The 22,306-nt window shown below is 44.4% G+C and overlaps 1 protein-coding gene across 4 annotated transcripts in view; it reads right to left on the bottom strand.

The window, feature by feature from the left end:
* Window positions 1-4,715: 4,715 nt before the first annotated feature.
* LOC112253313 (protein quaking) overlaps window positions 4,716-22,306 on the bottom strand; it is a 111,868-nt gene continuing 94,277 nt past the window's right edge. Inside the window, exons 5-8 of one of the 4 annotated variants that reach the window (XR_006083605.1) lie at window positions 15,901-15,988; window positions 13,597-13,884; window positions 10,742-12,746; window positions 4,716-5,293 (exon numbers count right to left, since the gene is read on the bottom strand). Coding sequence is in view for 3 of the 4 variants with exons in the window: in XM_042323208.1 (XP_042179142.1) it covers window positions 13,490-13,884; window positions 15,901-15,988 (483 nt within the window). In the remaining variant the exon portion in view is untranslated. Of the gene's footprint in view, window positions 5,294-8,902; window positions 12,747-12,894; window positions 13,885-15,900; window positions 15,989-22,306 lie in introns of those variants that run through there. The other 3 variants (XM_042323213.1, XM_042323212.1, XM_042323208.1) reach the window with 3 other exon arrangements.

The raw sequence follows: 22,306 nt of genomic DNA, 5'->3' as shown, positions 1-22,306 counted from the left end.
CGTTATTAAGGGATGGGATTGCCATGCTTTATTGGCTATGATATGTTTTCACTCACAACCAATAAAACCATTCATTTGCCACCATTCTTTTATCACCAATAACAATTTATCATAAAATATTCATCTTAATTCAAAGTCAATCCATTATCGTAAATAATAATAAGATTAGTAATAACAATGATAATAATAAGTATGACAATAATCATAATCATAATAATTATTGAGAATACATACTAATTCATCATTTATAACTGATAATAATAATATGCAATTGCACTACAGAACAATGTCTGAAACATAATACTGAGACTGAAACTAAATGGCACACACATTAAGACACAATCTGAGACACAGAGACTCTCCATAAACCACTAGAGGCCATTCTGTTGCATAGTAAATAAAGAAGGGGATGTGGAGCAATGTTTTGGTGTAGACTGGGAAGTACACACAGGTTTTACAGTCAACCACCTAGTTACCACAATCACATAAACCCTTCACCTAGAACTACCACAGATGCCGAGTCAGCAGATGTCTGGTCACTGAGACTACCGACCCAATACTCCTCTATAGTAATCAGGAGGGCAAAAAAAGACAAGTCATGTCTCATGTGATGGGTGTTAGAAAACTACATCATGGTCGAGAGCTCAGCTGGGATGTCTATGTCAATGACAACTCCTACATAAGGCCAGTCCAGAACAGCACGTATAACAGTGAAACACAGTCTATTTATAAAGAACGACAGACCCTCCACTCAAGGAAAGGTAAAGACATGCTCGACTATCTGGAGAATGTCAAGAAAAACCCTTGGGACTGTCCTGGCATGAGTAGCTACTACTACTGGATATAACAATTGGGCGACTCTGAGCTGAGGCCCTCATCAACAGACAAAGACATAATACTATTTGTCCATTTAGGACATTGATAGGACTGTGTAGACACTGACTCGGACAGTATTGTTATACTCAGTGCCGGCTCTATCATTTTGAGGGCCCTAAGAGAGATTTGGTTGGGGAGCCCCCCCCACCAAGCAGGCACATTTTTTTTTGTGGCCCCCCTCTTGATGATGGAGAGACAAATGTACATTCTAAAGTAAATGTCCTGCAATTCTACACATTTTGCCATGGGGTGTAGAGAAAATGCTGCAGTTTTAAAGCAAGTTTTCTGCAGTTCTACAGATTTCGCTATGGGGCAGAGAGAATTATTTTTCAATTTCATAACACATTTCAGGCAACTCTACTCATTATGCCATTGGACCAGAGAGATTTATTTTTATTTTTACAGTTTTAAAGCTAATTTCCTGCAATTCTACCAATTTTACCATGGTGTAGAGAGAAATTGTTGCAGTTTTAAAGCTCATTTCCTGCAATTCTACACATTTTGCCCATATAAATCCAATGAGTCCCACGGCGACGCTGGCACGAGTTGGACTTCTTATGTTGCTTATGCCTGGAGCCGGCCCTGGGTATACTACTGATATTACTACTCGATGGAGCACAGGAGGCTGCTGAGGGGAGGACGGCTCATAATAATGTCTGGAATGGAGTAAATGGAATGGCATCAAACGCATGGAAACCACAGGAGGTTGGCGGCACCTTAATTGGGGAGAGCAGGCTTGCGGTAATGACTGGAGTGGAATAAGTGGAATGGGATCAAATACACCAAACCCATGATGTCCAGGTGTTTGATACCATTCCATTTGTTCGGTTCCAGCCATTATTATGAGCCGTTCTCCCCTCAGGAGTCTCCTGTGATTGAAACCATGTGTTTGATGTATTCGATACCATTCAATTTATTCCATTCCAGCCATAACTATGAACCCGTCCTCCCCAATTAAGTTGCCACCGGCCTTCTGTACTATGGAGCCACCAAAAAGTACTCTTGTGTATCTACGGAAAGGGACCTACTGTGTCTGTCTAGTGTAACAACAAGGCTGAGGTGACTGACTCCGTCTCAGGGCATCTCTCAGTGGCTGACAGTCTGTGTGTACTGACTTGTCCTGCAGCTTAAAGGCTGATGACACATTCAGATATCAGAAACCATATGAGTAAAATAAGGCACTTTGTCGTTTTTTTTACACTTCAGTTAAATCCTCAACCCCGAATTAAAATGAAAGGTTGTTTTGGTCTTCACTCTCCATCCACAGAAAGAAAACAGAATCGTTTTCATGACATAAAGGGTTTCATTACAAATTTCTCTTTATAATAGTCGAAGGTATAAAAGACTATGTTTTTGAAAAATAGATTTTTTTTTCTTTCCCATGAGCACCCATGTGTAATAAAAGTGTCTATTTTCTTCACATTGGTGCTCTCCCCCATTTTTACACATGTATCTACAATTTCAATACATTTGTACAGCAGATAGGCAAGCATGGCTTTTACATCCTCAAAGAAACAGTTGACTGAAAGAAATGTCTTTATGGCAGAAAAACAACAACGACAATGCCAGGTAACCGGGCAGGTACTCTCCCTTCTATAGTCTTGAAACTCTCTGTTGGACCCCAGGGCCTAGATGAAATCAGATGACGTATTAACTGGCGAGAGTCGACACCCGACACAGTGGATGTTTTGGCGGTGTCGGAGGTGTAACTGCATTGCAGCTGTCAAATTGGTGAGCAGCTGCTCTTGATCACTGTCACAAAGCCACACCCATCCCTCTCGTGTTAGGAAGTGCCGAAGAAGAAAGTGTAGGCTATATAGAAATAATGACGCCAAATCATTAAATGAAATAATGAGAATTTCTAGGTGTAGATTACATCTCATATTCCAGTGATTGAACTTGTTGATCAAGGCTGCATGGAATTTCTCTTAATGTGACTCCGTGCAGCCAATGGTAATGTCCGCTTTGGGTATAATGCCAGGAACCACTTGTGGATTTGACAGCTCTAACGCAGTTTCACCTCTGACACACAGCCAAAACAACCACTATGCAGATTGTCTGATTGAATAGAGCCCCTATTCTCTCTTCAAGTCCTGCTTAAATGAAACCCCCTCAGTCTTCATGTCATAAAAGACCCAGGACTTCATAGTCAGTGGAGAGAGATGGGTCATCAGTTGGCAGGGGTAGATAGAGAAAGAGAGAGAGGGAGATATATATATATATATACAGTGCCTTGCGAAAGTATTCGGCCCCCTTGAACTTTGCGACCTTTTGCCACATTTCAGGCTTCAAACATAAAGATATAAAACTGTATTTTTTTGTGAAGAATCAACAACAAGTGGGACACAATCATGAAGTGCAACGACATTTATTGGATATTTCAAACTTTTTTAACATATCAAAAACTGAAAAATTGGGCGTGCAAAATTATTCAGCCCCCTTAAGTTAATACTTTGTAGCGCCACCTTTTGCTGCGATTACAGCTGTAAGTCGCTTGGGGTATGTCTCTATCAGTTTTGCACATCGAGAGACTGAAATTTTTCCCATTCCTCCTTGCAAAACAGCTCGAGCTCAGTGAGGTTGGATGGAGAGCATTTGTGAACAGCAGTTTTCAGTTCTTTCCACAGATTCTCGATTGGATTCAGGTCTGGACTTTGACTTGGCCATTCTAACACCTGGATATGTTTATTTTTGAACCATTCCATTGCAGATTTTGCTTTATGTTTTGGATTATTGTCTTGTTGGAAGACAAATCTCCGTCCCAGTCTCAGGTCTTTTGCAGACTCCATCAGGTTTTCTTCCAGAATGGTCCTGTATTTGGCTCCATCCATCTTCCCATCAATTTTAACCATCTTCCCTGTCCCTGCTGAAGAAAAGCAGGCCCAAACCATGATGCTGCCACCACTGTGTTTGACAGTGGGGATGGTGTGTTCAGGGTGATGCTCTGTGTTGCTTTTACACCAAACATAACGTTTTGCATTGTTGACAAAAAGTTCAATTTTGGTTTCATCTGACCAGAGCACCTTCTTCCACATGTTTGGTGTGTCTCCCAGGTGGCTTGTGGCAAACTTTAAACAACACTTTTTATGGATATCTTTAAGAAATGGCTTTCTTCTTGCCACTCTTCCATAAAGGCCAGATTTGTGCAATATACGACTGATTGTTGTCCTATGGACAGAGTCTCGCACCTCAGCTGTAGATCTCTGCAGTTCATCCAGAGTGATCATGGGCCTCTTGGCTGCATCTCTGATCAGTCTTCTCCTTGTATGAGCTGAAAGTTTAGAGGGACGGCCAGGTCTTGGTAGATTTGCAGTGGTCTGATACTCCTTCCATTTCAATATTATCGCTTGCACAGTGCTCCTTGGGATGTTTAAAGCTTGGGAAATCTTTTTGTATCCAAATCAGGCTTTAAACTTCTTCACAACAGTACCTCGGACCTGCCTGGTGTGTTCCTTGTTCTTCATGATGCTATGATGATGATCTGCGCTTTTAACGGACCTCTGAGACTATTACAGTGCAGGTGCATTTATACGGAGACTTGATTACACACAGGAGGATTGTATTTATCATCATTAGTCATTTAGGTCAACATTGGATCATTCAGAGATCCTCACTGAACTTCTGGAGAGAGTTTGCTGCACTGATAGTAAAGGGGCTGAATAATTTTGCACGCCCAATTTTTCAGTTTTTGATTTGTTAAAAAAGTTTGAAATATCCAATAAATGTCGTTGCACTTCATGATTGTGTCCCACTTGTTGTTGATTCTTCACAAAAAAATATAGTTTTATATCTTTATGTTTGAAGCCTGAAATGTGGCAAAAGGTCGCAAAGTTCAAGGGGGCCGAATACTTTCGCAAGGCACTGTATATATATATATATATATATATAGAGAGAGAGAGGTGTCAGGACTCACCATGCTGCTATACATTCATAGTCAGCTCAGTTACCATGACAGTGGGAAGGTCACCTGGGCGATGTGGCAGGTCCAGGGGGTACGGTGATTTTGGGCGGTCAGGGAGTGGAGGTTTGCATCCTTCTTGATCTTCAGGAGGCGACCAACGGGGCGTTACCAGGGTGTTTTAGAGTGTGGTGTGTTTGGGGGTTGCTTGGCGGGGACTCGGTCAGGGAGGATAAGAGGGGGCATATCAGACCTTATTGCTTAACAATGATTCAGTGCAGGTCTAGAGCCAGTATCTGTCCCCCTAATAAGCAGACTGGGCAGGCAGGAGGGGGCTGCCAAGCCATTGTAGTGTGTCCATTAGTCAGGTGATGAGAAGCTGTGCCTTGACTGACTGTAACAAGCCAAGGCTTCTTTTTTCCCCTTCTACCAAAGAACTGATGTGCGGGCAATGGCCAGGTCGTCATTGGTTGAAGATTTCAGAAGGTCAGAAGGTCAGGGGTTAGTTGCCAGTGGCGGCTGGGGGGGGTGTTAAGAAACAAACAAACAGAAAAGAGAGACAAATTATAAAGGAGAGAAACAAAAATGAAAGGAAAGAAAAAAGATAGAGGAGATTAGTCTCAGCTAGCGACAGCAGGATGACAGCATGGCTTAACTAATCAGAGCTATACCATGCATCCATTCAATTCACCATGCAATTTCGCCACAACTGCGACCGACCAATCTACACGTGACACCATATGTTTCCATATGCTTCCACAACACCTTCGCTTTGACCCGAAGCCAGAGCGCTTGGACGCAAAACGCTGTGTCAGAAATGAAAACAATTCATGCATTATTCTGTTTGTTTAGATAAAAGGACAATTCATATGATGGGTTGATTGAATCCAAGAGTTCAGCAAGAGCTACTCATCTATATCCTTACAATGTCGTAAAGTCATGAAAGCATGATTTTACATAACATGAAAGACAGTCCCTTCAGCTCACGTGTTAAAAAGGAGGGAATTAAAAAAGATAATTACAGTAGTTCTAAATGGTTAGTAGCAGTCAAGTAAACGGACAGTAAATCAGAGGGAAAGATCCAAACGAGATGGAGGAAGGTATAGTCGTAGACAACAGTCAGTAAAGTTATTGTTACCTGACTGCTAATAAGTATTAGAGCACTTCAGAGGTTCAAGAGTCAAGCGGCTAGTAGTGGTGGAAGTGAATATTAATACGTCTCATTGTTTGGGAATGAATTCATTTAGAGAGGTTACAGTGAGAAATTCAAGAAGTCTACACCGCTGTGGAAAAAAAATCATTTTAGGCCAAAATGGTGTTTGTCATTTAAAAATAAAAAAAACTCAATATCATTTTTTTTATTGCCTTTTCAAAGTATGTTTTCTATTTACAACAAGCATGAAAATCTTTGCTTTAATGATACAAAGCAACACTACATGGTATTTTCTAAAATAGCACACTAGCCATGAAACGTTAAGCTGTGAGCATGCCAAAGCCATCACTTCAGCCAGTGCCCTCAGCTTAGGAGACAATATACAATTCACAGGACACAATATAAAATGCACTTGCATATAAACACTGAAAAGGTCCTGTCTTTTGTTTAAAGCCCTAAAATATATTCAAAAATAGAGGACATTTTCTAAAGTGGTGCTATAAAGCTGCTATGATGGATATTTGTCTTTCCTACAAATAGCCCTATAGAATAATCCTTGCTATTTCTGACATTTCATATACATTCCTGCTTTATATTTTATATATATATATTTATATATATATTTCAAGAAGCCACAAGTAAATACTATTTTCTTTGCAACAACAAAACATTTAAAGAAGCTTTACAGTAAAACATGTTTTTTTTGTGTTTTTTAATTCTCAAGTGGAACATTTCTGGTAAATGCATTCACACTCTGGCAATTTCTCATCCAAAATGGACCCTAGAATTCTCTGTCCACTCCACAGTGGTCCGTTTAAGACGTATGCAGCTTAGATCATATGTTTCATTTCATCGTCTGAGGTTCTGCCATTCTGACTGCAGCAGAGGAGATGGAGAATGCTTTTGACTTAAAAAAAATAAAAAATCATTCAGTGCAAAATAAGATTTGTGCTGTAGTCTCTCTTTTCAAATGAAGCAACAATCAAACAGATGTAAAGAAAAGAAGAAAGGCTTCTTTACCAGAGTGACAAAATATTGTAAATCTTACTGTATTAAGAGCTTAAGAACTGTGTCGTTGAGAGCGGTTGTAAAATGCTTTCTAATGCACTGTAAAGTGTCCAGAGGAAAATCTAAATAGGATATACTGTATACAGTGCCTTCAGAACGTATTCAAACCCTTTTACGTTTCCCAGATTTTGTTGTGTTTATAAAGTGGGATTAAATGGATTTAATTGAAAAAAAGATTGTCAATGATCTACACAAAATACTCAAAGTGGAAGATTTTTTTATTTATTCATGGGAAATAAAAGAGTAATATATCTTGATTAGATAAGTATTCAAGCCCCCCGGTGCAATACACATTAGAGTCAGCGATTACAGCTTAGAGTTTCGGGGTAAGAGTTTTTTTCTCTATGAGCTTTGGACACCTGGATTGTACAATATTTTCCCATTATTCTTAAATAATGTGTCAAGCTCTGTCAAGATACCACCAGAGCATTTTGCCAGCAGCATATCACCCTGCATCCCACCGCTGGCTTTAACCAGCAGCATACCACCCTACATCCCACCGCTGGCTTTAACCAGCAGCATACCACCCTGCATCCCACTGCTGGCTTGCCTCAAAAGCTAAGAAAGGTTGGTCCGGGTCAGTCCCTAGATAGGACACCAGATGCTGCTGGAAGTGGTGTAGGACTCTGTCCTCTTGTCCCTCCCCCAAAATATCCCAATAACACAAGGCAGTGATTGGGGACATTGCCCTGTGTAGTGTGCTGTCATTCATCCCCCTTCTCTCCCCTAAACCTATTCCCCAGGTCGTTGCTGTAAATGAGAACGTGTTCTCAGTCAACTTACCGGGTTTAAATAAATAAATAAAAAGATGGTCGTTGATCATTGTTAGACAACCATTTTCAAGTCTTGCCATAGATGTTCAAGCCGATTTAAGTCAAAAATTGAACTAGGCCAGTCAGGAACATTCAATGTCATCTTGGTAAGCAACAGTGTATATTTGGCCTTGTGTTTTAGGTTATTGTCCTGCTGAAAGGTGAATTTGTCTCCCAGTGTCTGGTGGAAAGCAGGCTGAACCAGGTTTTCCTCTAGGATTTTGTCTATGCTTAGCTGTATTCCATTTATTTTTATCCTACAAAACTCCCTCGTTCTTGCCGATGACAAGCATACCCATAACATGATGCAGCCAACACCATTCTTCAAAATATGAAGAGTGGTATACAGTGATGTGTTAGGTTGGATTTGCCTCAAACATAATGCTTTGTATTCAGGAAAAAAACGTGTATTTCTTTGCCACATTTTTTGCACTATTACTTTAGTGCCTTGTTGCAAACAGGATGTATGTTTTGTAATATTTTTTTCCTACAGGCTTCCTTCTTTCCACTCTGTCATTTATGTTAGTAATACAATGTTGTTGATCCATCGTCAGTTATTTCCTATCACAGATTCCTATCATGTGTACAATTAATTACTGCACCATGCTCAAAGTGATATTCAATGTCTGTTTTTTTTACCCATCTACCAATAGGTGCCCTTCTTCGCGAAACATAGGAAAACCTCCATGGTCTTTGTGGTTGAATCTGTGTTTGAAATTCACTGCTCGACTGAGGGACCTTAAAGATAATTGTATGTGTGGGGTAGAGAGATAGGGTAGTCATTTAAAAATCATGTTAAACACTACTATTGCGCACATAGTCCATGCAACTTGTTATGTGACTTGTTAAGCATATTATTACTAGGCTTACTAGGCAAAAGGGTTGAATACTGACTGACTCAAGACTTAAGCTTTTCATTTTTCATTTGTAAACATTTCTAAAAACAATTCCACCTCGACATTATGGGGCGTTGTCTACATCACTGACACAACCTCTCAACTTAATTCATTTTAAATTTAGTTTGGGAATACTTTCTGAAGGCACTGTAAATCTCTAGACCCCAATTGACGTACTTATTTGATAGTATATTTACTATTTTGAGACCGTTCAACAGCTTTGCCAATATGAGCTGATGAAAAGTCCCACATCTCAGACGCCATCTTAGCTTCCTCCCTGCTTCCACCCGGTCAGCCTGCCTCTTACACACAGGCTTGACCAGTTGGCCTGCACTCAATCCCCCCTGCCTCATGGTTCAACCCCCCAAACCGCACTGATACGTCAATCATATTACGTTGTGCTACCGTATTGTTTGAATAAACCAACGTTTTAATGGTGTAAAACTGTTCATCAGAGTGTGGGAGCCAAACCTATGAAGAGGTTGACTGAATACAGGCCTTTGTGCAATTTCATCGGATGTTGGTGTGTCATTCAATTTGTCAGTAACCTATCCGTTACCATTATTATCATGTATTATCATTATGGATTAAGGTTTGACCTTTTAGTAATAATACCCTTTGCATAATATGCACTTCTTAAGTAACTCCATATTACAGTTATTTTTATATTAATTTATTTGTTTTAGGGCAGATTTGAGCTATCAAGTTTTCAGAGGCAATTCACAGACAGCGCTACAGTGCCGAAACCTGAATATCCTTAGACCCAGTTTGCATATACTGTTAATTATATATGTTAATTGTTCCACATCATCTAGCAGCAAAAAAAAGGTGATTTGTGAACTGGACTTATTTAAACAGTATTACAATTGAATCAATTTCACTGAGTTTTCAACTTCAACGTATGTACTAAAATGTAGGTTGATTTATCCAAAAAATGTCTGCATGTAGGCAGTTTTTCAATTGGCATTTGCATCCTATTTTCTGGCACATTGCAAACACTCACTTGATTGGGTACAAGGAATGATCTGTAGTGAAATGTGATGATACACAGTGTGGGTACAAGGAATGATCTGTAGTGAAATGTGATGATACACAGTGTGGGTACAAGGCACACTTGGTGTATTAAGCACCAGGGTATAAGGATAAAACAGAGAAAAGGCACTGATAGAGAACAGATCCCGTAAATTCCTTGTTGCTCGCGTAATTTGACAAATGGTTTCTTCTCTGGCTTACTACCTCGGTTATTCTCAGTATTCAGTGAATACATGTGTGACACATGTGGACTTTAGAGAGCGAAAGCTCTGACTGTTGTGTTTGTTTACCTTATCTGCAGAGTAAAACCATTTCCAGTCTATAGCCTACCCGTTGTTGAGACTTTAAAAATATACTGTAGTAAAAATGGGGAGATGGAAAAAAATCAAAATATGACATGACAGGTTTACACTTCTGTGTTGTCCTTGACAATACAACGGGTCAGATTCCCAAAACATTAATTTCCTCAAACAAATAAATACAAATGGACATCATTTATCGATTAAAACGCTACATTATCCACGTAAGAAGCTGAAGACTTAAGTGCATTTGAAATAAAATTGAACGGAGGGGGGAAACTAAAATACAGGTCATTTGATCTTCTTTTTTTTAAAGAAAGGGGTATCGTCCATTATTTGTCATCGACATCATGTCAGATTCATAAAGTCATCGAAATAATAGAGTGGAATAGTTTTTTTGTTTTAAATGCAGGTGTGTATGTTTGTGTCTCTACCTAGATAGCAAAAGCATCATTCGGCTACTGTGTTGTGGTCACTAGTTCTCAGAATCACCTTGTACAGCCCTCCACGTACGCACTCTGAGAACAAATGTATTCCAAATAAATGTTTCTCAGAGGCCACGACGAGGAAGGGTGCGCAGTATGTTGCATCACATCACAAACCGGAACGACTAGCTGAACAATTTGTACATGTTGCAAAACAGATCAGGACCAACAGTGAGCAGGCATTGGCAATAAAACACAAATGCATATAAGAGCTAAACTAACCTCGGTCTGCGGTCACTATCCTTTGGTAAGGATGGACCCGCAGTTCGTGCCTTCGAACCTTAGTAGTCACTGCACCTGCTCGGATTGCAACAACATGACCAAAACAAGGATTAGGTCATTTCCTCCTTCGCCGTTTCCATCAAGTCAATTCGTCATATCATCAAGGTTTATACGACCAAACACGTAACACAATTAGGAAAAAATCTTTAGAAATACATGTTAAGGCACAAATTATACTCATATACTTCATCGTAACAAGGAGAAATCTTGGACATAGTAGCATTTGTGACTATGGAGTAACCTTGACTGTAAGGATCCATTGTTTTCTTGAGTCCTTGTTACAAATTTGCAGAAATTAGGCATTTATGCACACACACACACACACACACACACACACACACACACACACACACACACACACACACACACACACACACACACACACACACACACACACACACACACACACACACACACACACACACACACACACACACACACACAGGGAGCTTTACTAGTCACATAATCTCAGGTTGAGCATCAGGAAGTGCATCTCCTCAGTTATTCGTTTTAAATATAATACTGATCACCCACTCTCTGGTTAAAGCCCAGAGATGAAAGCTTTTAGGCACATTTGCAGTAGTAAAAAAAATGAACATCTCTTATAAAATAAAAAAATAAAAAGAATAGGTAGAAAAAAAGGCAATGAATTAAGTGATTAGTAAAGCGTGACAGTATTGTATAGATTTTCAATCCCAGACATAGCAGTCAGTGGAACAGTCGCATACCGTAGGTCTGCGAAAATATACTTATATGAATGTGTGTACAGGATGCACATACACACTCACACATAATGCATGGCGTTAAGGCCCGTGCCTCTTCGGGGAGGTTTGGCCGGTGTAAACATCAGTAGTGAGGGAGCCTGCCTGTCTGTCTGTCTGTCTGTCTGCCTGTCTGTGTCTGTGTGCCTGTCTGTGTCTGTGTGCCTGTCTGTGTCAGTCTGCCTGTCTGTGTCAGTCTGCCTGTCTGTTGTCTGTCTGTCTGACTGCTATATGCCCGGCTCTTGGTTCATTACACTCAAGGCAGCTGTGAAACAAAAGCACATGTGTGTCAACACTCAGATCGGATGAGGGGCTCAGTAAGGATCCGTGAAACTCTTTTAGCCTTTCGTGGGGAAAGCCACACCTATTGAATAAAGGAAGGGAACGGTGAATTAGTGCCAGGAGTTCCTGTCAACACACACCAGGCCCCTATTCCCGAAGCCATTTTAGGACACTCTGTTTGAGTCCCTGCAAAAATGTGTTATACAAAAGGACTATGTTGTTCACTCACTGACTGTCGTTTGGGCTACACTTGAGCTGAAAGTCTCATTCTGTGAATATTTTTCAAAAGAGTGAAGTTAAGACTGTCAGTGTCGGGACAGAATGTCCTAAAATCCCTTTGTGAATAAAGCCTGTGAGGCCTAGACGCTTTAACTGCAGGTGCCCCATCGCCAACACACACCATCTCCCCCATTGGCTCCGCAAGCCCTCTCTGTCGACCCCCTCACCTTCCTCATGTTACCCCTCAGGACGCCCCCAAGCCACACCCAGAGAGATGGGGGTGCCCCCAAGGGGGTCTGCAGCAAGGTGGAGCTCAGTTCTCCCTCATCATCATACATAAATATATCATCATCATCAGGACAGGAAATCAAAAAGGGTTGATCAGTAACACACACGTCACTTTGAACAGACATTCAAAGAGGAAGAGCTGAGGCTTCCCCATGTGGCTTGTGGTTGTTCAGAGAGGGACAATCCTCAACCAGTCCAGCGTGTGGTGGCGGGGAGGGAGGAGGGAGATGAGGAGGTGGGTGTGTGTTGTTTGAGGGGGTGGAGGGAAAGAGGGAGGGAAGGGACGTTTCTTTAAAAGGGAGGCCGGTTGCAGGGCTCTCCTCGCTGCACAGTGATGGGAAAGTGACAGGTCTGAAACCCCAGGTAGAGGGGCAGCTCTTCGGCCTTTGAGGACGCTGTATAGGTCACACAAGAGAGAGAGACAGGGTGAAATCTTCACTGGGCTCCGCCGCTCCTCGACCCCCCCCCCTCCCCCCTTCACAGTAACACCCCCACCCACCCAGCCTCACTCACCCAACCCCCCGCCCCCAACCCAGAATCCCCTCTCCCCTCTCCCTTCACCCAGACACAATTGGAGGCTTGGTCCACTGCATTTAGGCGGAACTCTGGCTGCTAATGGCTGACACCCTGGCTGTCTGGAATGTGCTCAACCCAATTGGACACGCTGCTGTTGACCTTTTGGTGCATTGGTAACAGTTCAGATTTACAATGTGCCTTTGGGTACAGTCTGTCTTAATGGAGTCAAGTCGCGTTTGTAATATGATATTTTCTAAAGTGGCTTTTTTCAAAGCCATAGGGCTGCGTGTGTATGCAGGGACTGGGAGAGAGGAGGGTAAGGACCCTTTTCTGAATGAAACCGCTCCCTCTTACAAATCACAGAGCCAGTAGAGCTCTTAACTTCCAGTTCATTTATGCACACATTTCTTAAAGGGCTTTTTAGAGGAGAGAATTGTCTCATGATAGTGAAAAGAAAGATGCAGTAAAGAGCTGGAATGTTTGTTTTTTCTGTTGCTGACCCCTCTCTTTCAGTGGTATCTCCTGGGAGGCTGGGGCGGGTGAGGGCGAGAGACGGGGGGAGTGTGGTATTATTCTGAGGGGGGGGTCGTCACAAAAGTGTGAATGGGGGGCGGGGCCGTATTTAGGAGGAGTGGCGCAGGATCAGCGTGGGGGCGGGATTCCACTGGCCATGGGGGTGGTGGTGTTGGTGGGGGGCTGCGGGGCAATCACAGGGGCACGCATGCTTACCTAACACCCCGCTGGAGTCGATGGGGTACTCCAGGATGGAGGTGGCAGGGGCCAGCGTGTAGGGGTAATCGTACGGTGACGCGTATATGAGGCCCGACTCGGGACCCTGGGTCATGACGCCCGGGTGGGGCGAGCCGTTGGGCATGCAGGTCTGGATCTGTCGGATCAGGGGCATTAGGGTGGGGCCGGCCGGGGTGGAAGTGCGCAGGGCGTTCTGGGGCATGGGGGCGGGGCCGGCGATGATGCGGGGCGCCTGGGCGTTCGCTGCAAGAGAGAAGGCAAGGGCAGCTGGAGTGAGCGGAAAACACGGGAGGAGAGGTGGAGGAGGAGGAAGAGGGAGGTGTGTGTGGAGAGACCAGAGGAGGAGGAGAGGTGGAGGAGGAGGAAGAGGGAGGTGTGTGTGGAGAGACCAGAGGAGGAGGAGAGGTGTAGGAGGAGGAAGAGGGAGGGGTGTGTGGAGAGACCAGAGGAGGAGGAGAGGTGTAGGAGGAGGAAGAGGGAGGGGTGTGTGGAGAGACCAGAGGAGGAGGAGAGGTGGAGGAGGAGGAAGAGGGAGGGGTGTGTGGAGAGACCAGAGGAGGAGGAGAGGTGGAGGAGGAGGAAGAGGGAGGGGTGTGTGGAGAGACCAGAGGAGGAGGAGAGGTGGAGGAGGAGGAAGAGGGAGGGGTGTGTGGAGAGACCAGAGGAGGAGGAGAGGTGGAGGAGGAGGAAGAGGGAGGGGTGTGTGGAGAGACCAGAGGGGGAGGAGAGGTGGAGGAGGAGGAAGAGGGAGGGGTGTGTGGAGAGACCAGAGGGGGAGGAGAGGTGGAGGAGGAGGAAGAGGGAGGGGTGTGTGGAGAGACCAGAGGAGGAGGAGAGGTGGAGGAGGAGGAAGAGGGAGGGGTGTGTGGAGAGACCAGGGAGGAGGAGAGGTGGAGGAGGAGGAAGAGGGAGGGGTGTGTGGAGAGACCAGAGGGGAGGAGAGGTGGAGGAGGAGGAAGAGGGAGGGGTGTGTGGAGAGACCAGAGGGGGAGGAAAGGTGGAGGAGGAGGAAGAGGGAGGGGTATGTGGAGAGACCAGAGGAGGAGGAGAGGTGGAGGAGGAGGAAGAGGGAGGGGTGTGTGGAGAGACCAGAGGGGGAGGAGAGGTGGAGGAGGAGGACGAGGGAGGGGTGTGTGGAGAGACCAGAGGGGGAGGAGAGGTGGAGGAGGAGGAAGATGGAGGGGTGTGTGGAGAGACCAGAGGAGGAGGAGAGGTGGAGGAGGAGGAAGAGGGAGGGGTGTGTGGAGAGACCAGAGGGGGAGGAGAGGTGGAGGAGGAGGAAGATGGAGGGGTGTGTGGAGAGACCAGAGGAGGAGGAGAGGTGGAGGAGGAGGAAGAGGGAGGGGTGTGTGGAGAGACCAGAGGGGGAGGAGAGGTGGAGGAGGAGGACGAGGGAGGGGTGTGTGGAGAGATCAGAAGGGGAGGAGAGGTGGAGGAGGAGGAAGATGGAGGGGTGTGTGGAGAGACCAGAGGAGGAGGAGAGGTGGAGGAGGAGGAAGAGGTGTGTGGAGAGACCAGAGGGGGAGGAGAGGTGGAGGAGGAGGAAGAGGGAGGGGTGTGTGGAGAGACCAGAGGGGGAGGAGAGGTGGAGGAGGAGGAAGAGGGAGGGGTGTGTGGAGAGACCAGAGGGGGAGGAGAGGTGGAGAGAAGTGGAAGAAAAAGGAGGATACAAAACACAAGTTAGCATCTATCACACATATCATAGGACACACTCAAAGAATATCAGATAAGTCAGGAACCGGAGAAAAAGCTACATAAACAAACTGTTCGACAGACTGGCCTTACTTAGCTTCCACTACACAGCATTTAGCACAATATAAGAGAGGTCTTCAAGGATTGCCTCCATTCATCTCTAGCACAGAGTTTGATTCGGGCACAACAGTGCTGGCTGGGATCTGTTCAGCACAAACACCATGCGATTGGAATGAGGCACGCATCTCCCTCAGCGACACAAAATGGACGCCCAGTCAGAGCCAGACCGCTCTTCCTCCTTTAAAAGAACTCGCCCGAGTGCCACCCAATAGGACAGCAGGGAAACCAAAGTAACTAAAGAAACAATGAAAAATGCACTGAGGGGAACGCTGAACGTGGCAAGCCAAAAGCACACTCTGTTCAATTCATGGCACCGCACAACGCTCCTGGGCTTGTTGTGAGCGAAAAGGAGCAGTTTGAATTACATTGCTCCCGGACACACAAAGGGCTGTTCTACCGTGTCAGTCAGTGCGCCCCCCCTCCCCCTCCCCCCCATCCCTAGGGAGAGGGGCGCGGTGATGTCATCCTTACGTGACTTGATGTTGGCGTCTCGGTAGGTGCCGTTGAGGATGGCCAGCTCCATCAGCTGCATCTTCTTCAGGCTGTCCTCTCCCTCCGCCTGGAGCACAGAGACACAGGAACAGTCACACAGAGACACAGGAACAGTCACACAGAGACACAGGAACAGTCGCACAGAGACACAGGAACAGTCGCACAGAGACACAGGAACAGTCGCACAGAGACACAGGAACAGTCGCACAGAGACACAGGAACAGTCGCACAGAGACACAGGAACAGTCGCACAGAGACACAGGAACAGTCACACAGAGACACAGGAACAGTCACACAGAGAGCAGAATATGTTGAACGGCGATTCACGTCTGCACACATACCGTAAGACTTGGAGCACAGACACACTGTATGATTGTCTCACATCAGTACACAGACACTCAGCTCTCTCACACACCACACACACACACACACACACACACACACACACACACACACACACACACACACACACACACACACACACACACACACACACACACACACACACACACACACACACACACACACACACAGAATCCAAATCAAAAAAGCAACCAAATGGCATCCGATCCTGCCAGACACCGAAAGACACATACACAAACGTTCCTACCAATTATCAGCAATTATTTACTGAAGCGATTTGGTTGGCAGTTTGAAAAGATCCAGCAGGAGCCCAGATCTAGATTCAGTAGCAGCAGGGTATCCAATCTGCCACCGCATCTTTGATATTTACTTCAGCCCTTAATCGGCTCATCTGCCAGAGTAACGAATGGGAGGAGAAACACTTTGTTCATCAGTCAAACTTTTCCACATCACTGGGATGATTCATCTCCACGCCTAGAGCAACAATGCGTATTGAAAACGTAACGCAACGAGACAGAACTTGATCACAACTTTGATTTGGGGAAAAGCGGTAATGATGAGAAGACGAGGGGGCGGGGAAAAGCGGTAAAGATGAGAAAGGGGGCGGGGAAAAGCGGTAAAGATGAGAAGACGAGGGGGGGAAAAGCGGTAAAATGAGAAGACGAGGGGGCGGGGAAAAGCGGTAAAGATGAGAAGACGAGGGGGCGGGGAAAAGCGGTAAAGATGAGAAGACGAGGGGGCGGGGAAAGCGGTAAAGATGAGAAGACGAGGGGGCGGGGAAAAGCGGTAAAGATGAGAAGACGAGGGGGTGGGAATCACGGAATCACAGTGAACGTACTTTTAGAAAACACTCTGAGCCAAGCCTTCGAGAGCCAAAAACAAAACGCACAAAGGGCTCCTGTATCTACTGTAAACATCAATACTTTTTAATAAGTGAAGACTGCAGTGATTAATAGCCTATGAAGAGAAGGCACTGCAGGAATAAATCCCTCTGACTCTGTATTGAGTCAACAGAGTCTACTGTCGTTCCAGAGGAGGCTGGTATATAAGATCTGGGATGGAATAAATGGAACGGTATCAAACACATCAAACATATGGAAAACCCCGTTTGACTCCTTGCCATTCATCCCATTCCAGCCATTACAATGAGCCCGTCCTCCTATAGCTCCGCCCCACCAGCCTCCTTTGTCTAGTTCTGTCCTTGAGTGGTACTGTTATGTTCAATTCTCTTTGAGCAGCAGCGTAGCATCGATATAATGTGTGTGTGTGTGTGTGTTTTTGGGAGTGTTTAAGGACAATACAGTGTCGTCCTCTGCACATTCCTCTCCGATTATACGGTAGGGAGGTGTGGAGGCTTTTCGATCTTGGACAATGGACACCAATGGATGACTCTTGGTATGTTTGCTTTCTAGTCTGCCTTCAGCTTGCAGTTGTTGGCCTGGGCCAGTGAGTGGTGCTGTGTTGTCACTCATATCAGTGAGTCCAGTAGGGCTATCTTAACACCTCTACTGTTACAGTCTGTATAGTGCTGTGATGTGGTTCTGGTCAGGGATGCACGGGTGAGAGTCTGCTGCCCGTGATTGCTTGGCCCTCTACTTTAGATGTCAGTGTCAATGGCAGTAGTCCACGAGTCATGTTCTCACATCAACCTCTGTGTGTCTCTTCTTAAAATCTCCCAGCTAGGAACATCACAGGAGGTTGCTGGCACCTTAATTGGGGAGAACGGGCTCGTGGTAATGACTGGAGCGGAATGGTTTCAAACACATCAAACACATGGTAGCTTTTGCTCTTCTCCACTTCCACCTCTGCTGTGACAGTGTTGCCGTGGGCCCTTCACGCTCCCACAGCTAAACGCTGCCAAGCACAGACACAGAAAGGGCCACTCTCTGTCTCTCTCTGTACAACTCACACAGTAGCACAATTCAGCAGCCGGCCACAGACGCTGGAGCGTGTGTTTTTCAGTGTGTGTGTGTGTGTGTGTGTGTGTGTGCGCTAGCGTGAGTACCCATTTGTGTTTACATGGGTTCTATTTCCAGGTGGCGCAAGTGTCAAACGCACGTTCTGTAATTGACCTGTCTAGCATCAGCAGGCGCTGAGTTGGGAGAGGTGGCAATAGGTGGGTCTTTTTTAAAAACAAGCACAAAAGTGACAATTTCATGCAGCGCTAATGGGAGGTTTTATAAGACCCATCCAAAGCAGGTCTTATCAGTAACACAGTTGGTAATGGAGTGGATTCTGGGTGCAGAAGCAGAGCTTATCCAGCCATGACGCATAGTGCCCATGGAAGGAGAGATGTGCCTTTTGTACCAGTAAATCTCGTATTTAGAACCCCCCCCCCATTTAGTTTAATATGATTAAAACCGAAGCATAGTCTACCCTCCCCTTAGTCTTTTTTATCCTGGCCATTGTCCAAGTAGCCTATGAATAAAGGGGTTTTAAATAGTCTACTGAGAGTGACTTGAAATATTGGAGTTTTTTTTGTTGCCCTCATGCTTTTTCATTGTTCACAATTCACATACCTGCCTACTTCGTTTCTCTTGTTCAAGTAGGCTAATCCATCCCCATTTTCAAAGAGCGCCCCTCGCCTGATTACCAAAGACGCGCTCCTCTAAACTATTCAGTCCTCTAACAATTCCATATCAACTGCACATGTTCTGGAGAATGTGCCTCGCACAAAGGCAACGGTATAATTGACAGGAGCCTAGTATTTTGTATAGATGTGCGAATGTTACGCATAAAGACATCTAGAGGCCTGAATGTGCACGTAGTGCCAACGAACAAGAGAAGAGATTTTTTGATATCATGCTTCTGACCCCTCCCTATTTCGACAGACTGTTTGTTTTTCATTTCATTTGATTAAAAACCAAACCTCCCCGCCACTCAATGTTGTTTTTTTGTTGCCCTGCCCAATGCATTTCTCAAACAGTGTTTGGCTCGTGAGACTGCTTTGAAACAAATATGAATCACCAAAGCTTTATTAAAAAGATCAAGTTTGGGAGCAGCAAAACAGTGAGCGGACAATCGCCTTTGTATGATTCTTTCTGCCGCCTCCAGTTATTATTTTGCACGTGTGTAAAAGCCACCGTAATCTACCTTCATATTATATACCCACGGGGAGCAATTATGGTGCCTGTAACTGTATCAAGACCAAGCCTATTTAAAACGAGTTCTTTCACTTTGATTCACTTTGATTCACTCTCTTTTTTAAGTCTGATCAGTAGTGAATTGAATCTTGTATATGGACAATGTTTGGCATGTCCATGGCTCAGACATGGCAGACATAATGCAATTTACAGTAGGCCTATCAGTGTGAGTACTATGTTTAACGATACAGTGCCATTCAGAAAGTATTCAGACCCCTTGACTTCTTCCACATGTTGTTACGTCACAGCCTTGTTCTAAAATGGATTAAATAAATACATTTCCTCAACAATCTACACCCAAAACCCCATAATTACAAAGCAAAAAAAAGTTTAGACATTTTTGCAAATGGATTAAATATAAAAAACATAAATTCCTAATTTACATTATTATTCAGACCCTTTGCTATTAGACTCGAAATTGATCTCAGGGGAATCCTGTTTCCATTGATCATTCTTGAGATGTTTCTATAGCTTGATTGGAGTCCACCTGTGGTAAATTCATTTGATTAGACATGATTTGGAAAGGCACACACCTGTTATATATTAGGTCCCATAGTTGACAGTGCACATCAGGGGAAAAACCAAGCCATGAGGTCGAAGGAATTGTCCGTAGAGCTCTGAGATAGGATTTAGTTGAGGCACAGATCTGGGGAAGGGTACCAAAAAATGTCTGCAGCATTGAAGGTCCCCAAGAACACAGTAACCTCCATGATTCTTAAATGCAACCACCAAGACTCTTCCTAGAGCCTGCTGCCTGGCCAAACTGAGCAATCGGGGGGAAGGGCCTTGGTCAGGGACGTGACAAAGAACCTGATGATCACTCTGACAGAGCTCTAGATTTCCTCTGTAGAGATGGGAGAACCTTCCAGAAGGACAACCATCTCTGCAGCACTCCACCAATCAGGCCTTTATTGTAGAGTGGCCAGACGGAAGCCACTCTGATAGCTAGCTTGGAGTTTGCCAAAAGGCACCTAAAGAAACAAGATTCTCTGGTCTGCTGAAACCAAGACTGAACTATTTGGTCTGAATGACAATCGTCACGTCTGGAGGAAACATGGCACCATCCCTACAGTGAAGCATGGTGGTGGCAGCATTGTTTGGGGATGTCTTTCAGCAGCAGGGACTGGAAGACTAGTCAGGGTAGAGGCAAAGATGAACGGAGCAAAGTACAGCGAGATGAAAACCTGCCGCAGAGCACTCAGGACTTCAGACTGGGGTGAAGGTCCACCTTCCAACATGACAACAACCCTAAGCACACAGCCAAGACAATGCTGTAGTGGCTTCGGGACATGTCTCTGAATGTCCTTGAGTGTCCCAGCCAGAGCCCGTACTTGAACCCGATCAAACATCTCTGGAGAGACCTGAAAATAGCTGTGCAGCGACGCTCCGCATCCAACCTGACAGAGCTTGAGAGGATCTGTAGAGAAGAACGGGAGAAACTCCCCAAATACAGGTGTGACAAGCTTGTGCTTCAACAAGTACTGAGTAAAGGGTCTGAATACTTATGTAAATGTGATATTTCAGCTTTTTATTTATAATACATTTGTACGAATTAAAAGAAACTGTTTTTTGCTTTGTCATTATGGGATGTTGTATTTACATTGATGAGGAAAAAAACAAACAATTTAGACATTTTAGAATGAGGCTGTAACGTAACAAAATGTGGAAAAAGTCAAGTGGTCTGAACACTTTCTGAGTGCACTGTATTTCCACATTGAAGCCATTCAATTAGGCTTCTTACAATGTTGACTGCAAACATGTTCAACATATTTAGCAAAGATGGGCTAGGCCTACATATATTTTGTTATTTTGTTTCTGTAGGCTATTTAACAAACTAGGCTATTATGGAGTAACATTCAAATAGGAGCTGATGACAGCGCAATACATGCAATAGCGTAAATGAACAACTTGAAGCAACCAAACGTTTTATGCTATGGAGCATATGCTGATTGGCCAGTGAGGGGTCAAGCATTGACACACCTACAACTTGTTTATTCATCAAAACCCAGCCCTTTCAAGCCACCGCCAGCCACCGTGCCCATAATTCCGGTTGTGAAATTATACAAACATATTTCTGACACACCATTGCGTTAGGTTTGCTGAAATAGAGCCCAATGAATGTGTGTGTTTGTGTATTTTTGTGTGTGTTTAGATGTGTGCTTTTACAGATCACTCTTGCTTAGTTTCTGGTAAATTGCAGCAAACATCAATAAGTTCGATTTCCGTCAAAATCCAATTGCTCCAGACGATAAACCCTTTGAATCTGCTTCTTGGTTTTTCATTATTCCTTCCTATCTGACCCTATCGGCACCTGCAGCGAGCCTACAGTCTGGAGTGCCATGTATTCTCGAATTTGACGGGAGTTTAGGACCCATGAATTCAGCGGCAGTTAATCCATGGCCGTGCGAACATGCCGTGCAACAGTTTGCTCCTAGCAGTGAACTCTTAACCCCTTTCAAACAGATCCCTCGTGTCTTTGATTTTCCCTCTTTAGTTAAGACTGATTTATGCTAAATGCAGATGCCATTTCCAGTAGATTTGGTCCTCGTCAGCTGTTTGGAGTGGTGAATGCATGTTCAAATGTGATTCAGTCTACATTTGGGAAAAGCATGTCAGAAAAATAAAATAGATGATCCAGAGAAGATTCAATCATCCTGCCTGGTTCTGATGTTCAAGAGAGATACAACTCTCGCTTGTCATGCATGACTGAACCTTAATTCCTGGTTTAGTGGAGGGAATATTGCAAATGGTGTACTGTATGTGCTTTACGGTCAAAACTCCCCAAACAACTAACTCTATCCCCATATCTACTGAACAGAACACAATGACAAGATGAAAAATGACCCAGCAGAAAAGATGTCATTTCACATCCATTGAGA

The sequence above is a fragment of the Oncorhynchus tshawytscha genome, linkage group LG01, assembly GCF_018296145.1.
Source record: "Oncorhynchus tshawytscha isolate Ot180627B linkage group LG01, Otsh_v2.0, whole genome shotgun sequence".
Taxonomy (NCBI): Eukaryota; Metazoa; Chordata; class Actinopteri; order Salmoniformes; family Salmonidae; genus Oncorhynchus; species Oncorhynchus tshawytscha.
The sequence above is the reverse complement of the archived record's forward strand: the minus strand, read 5'-3'. Positions and strand labels throughout refer to the sequence as shown.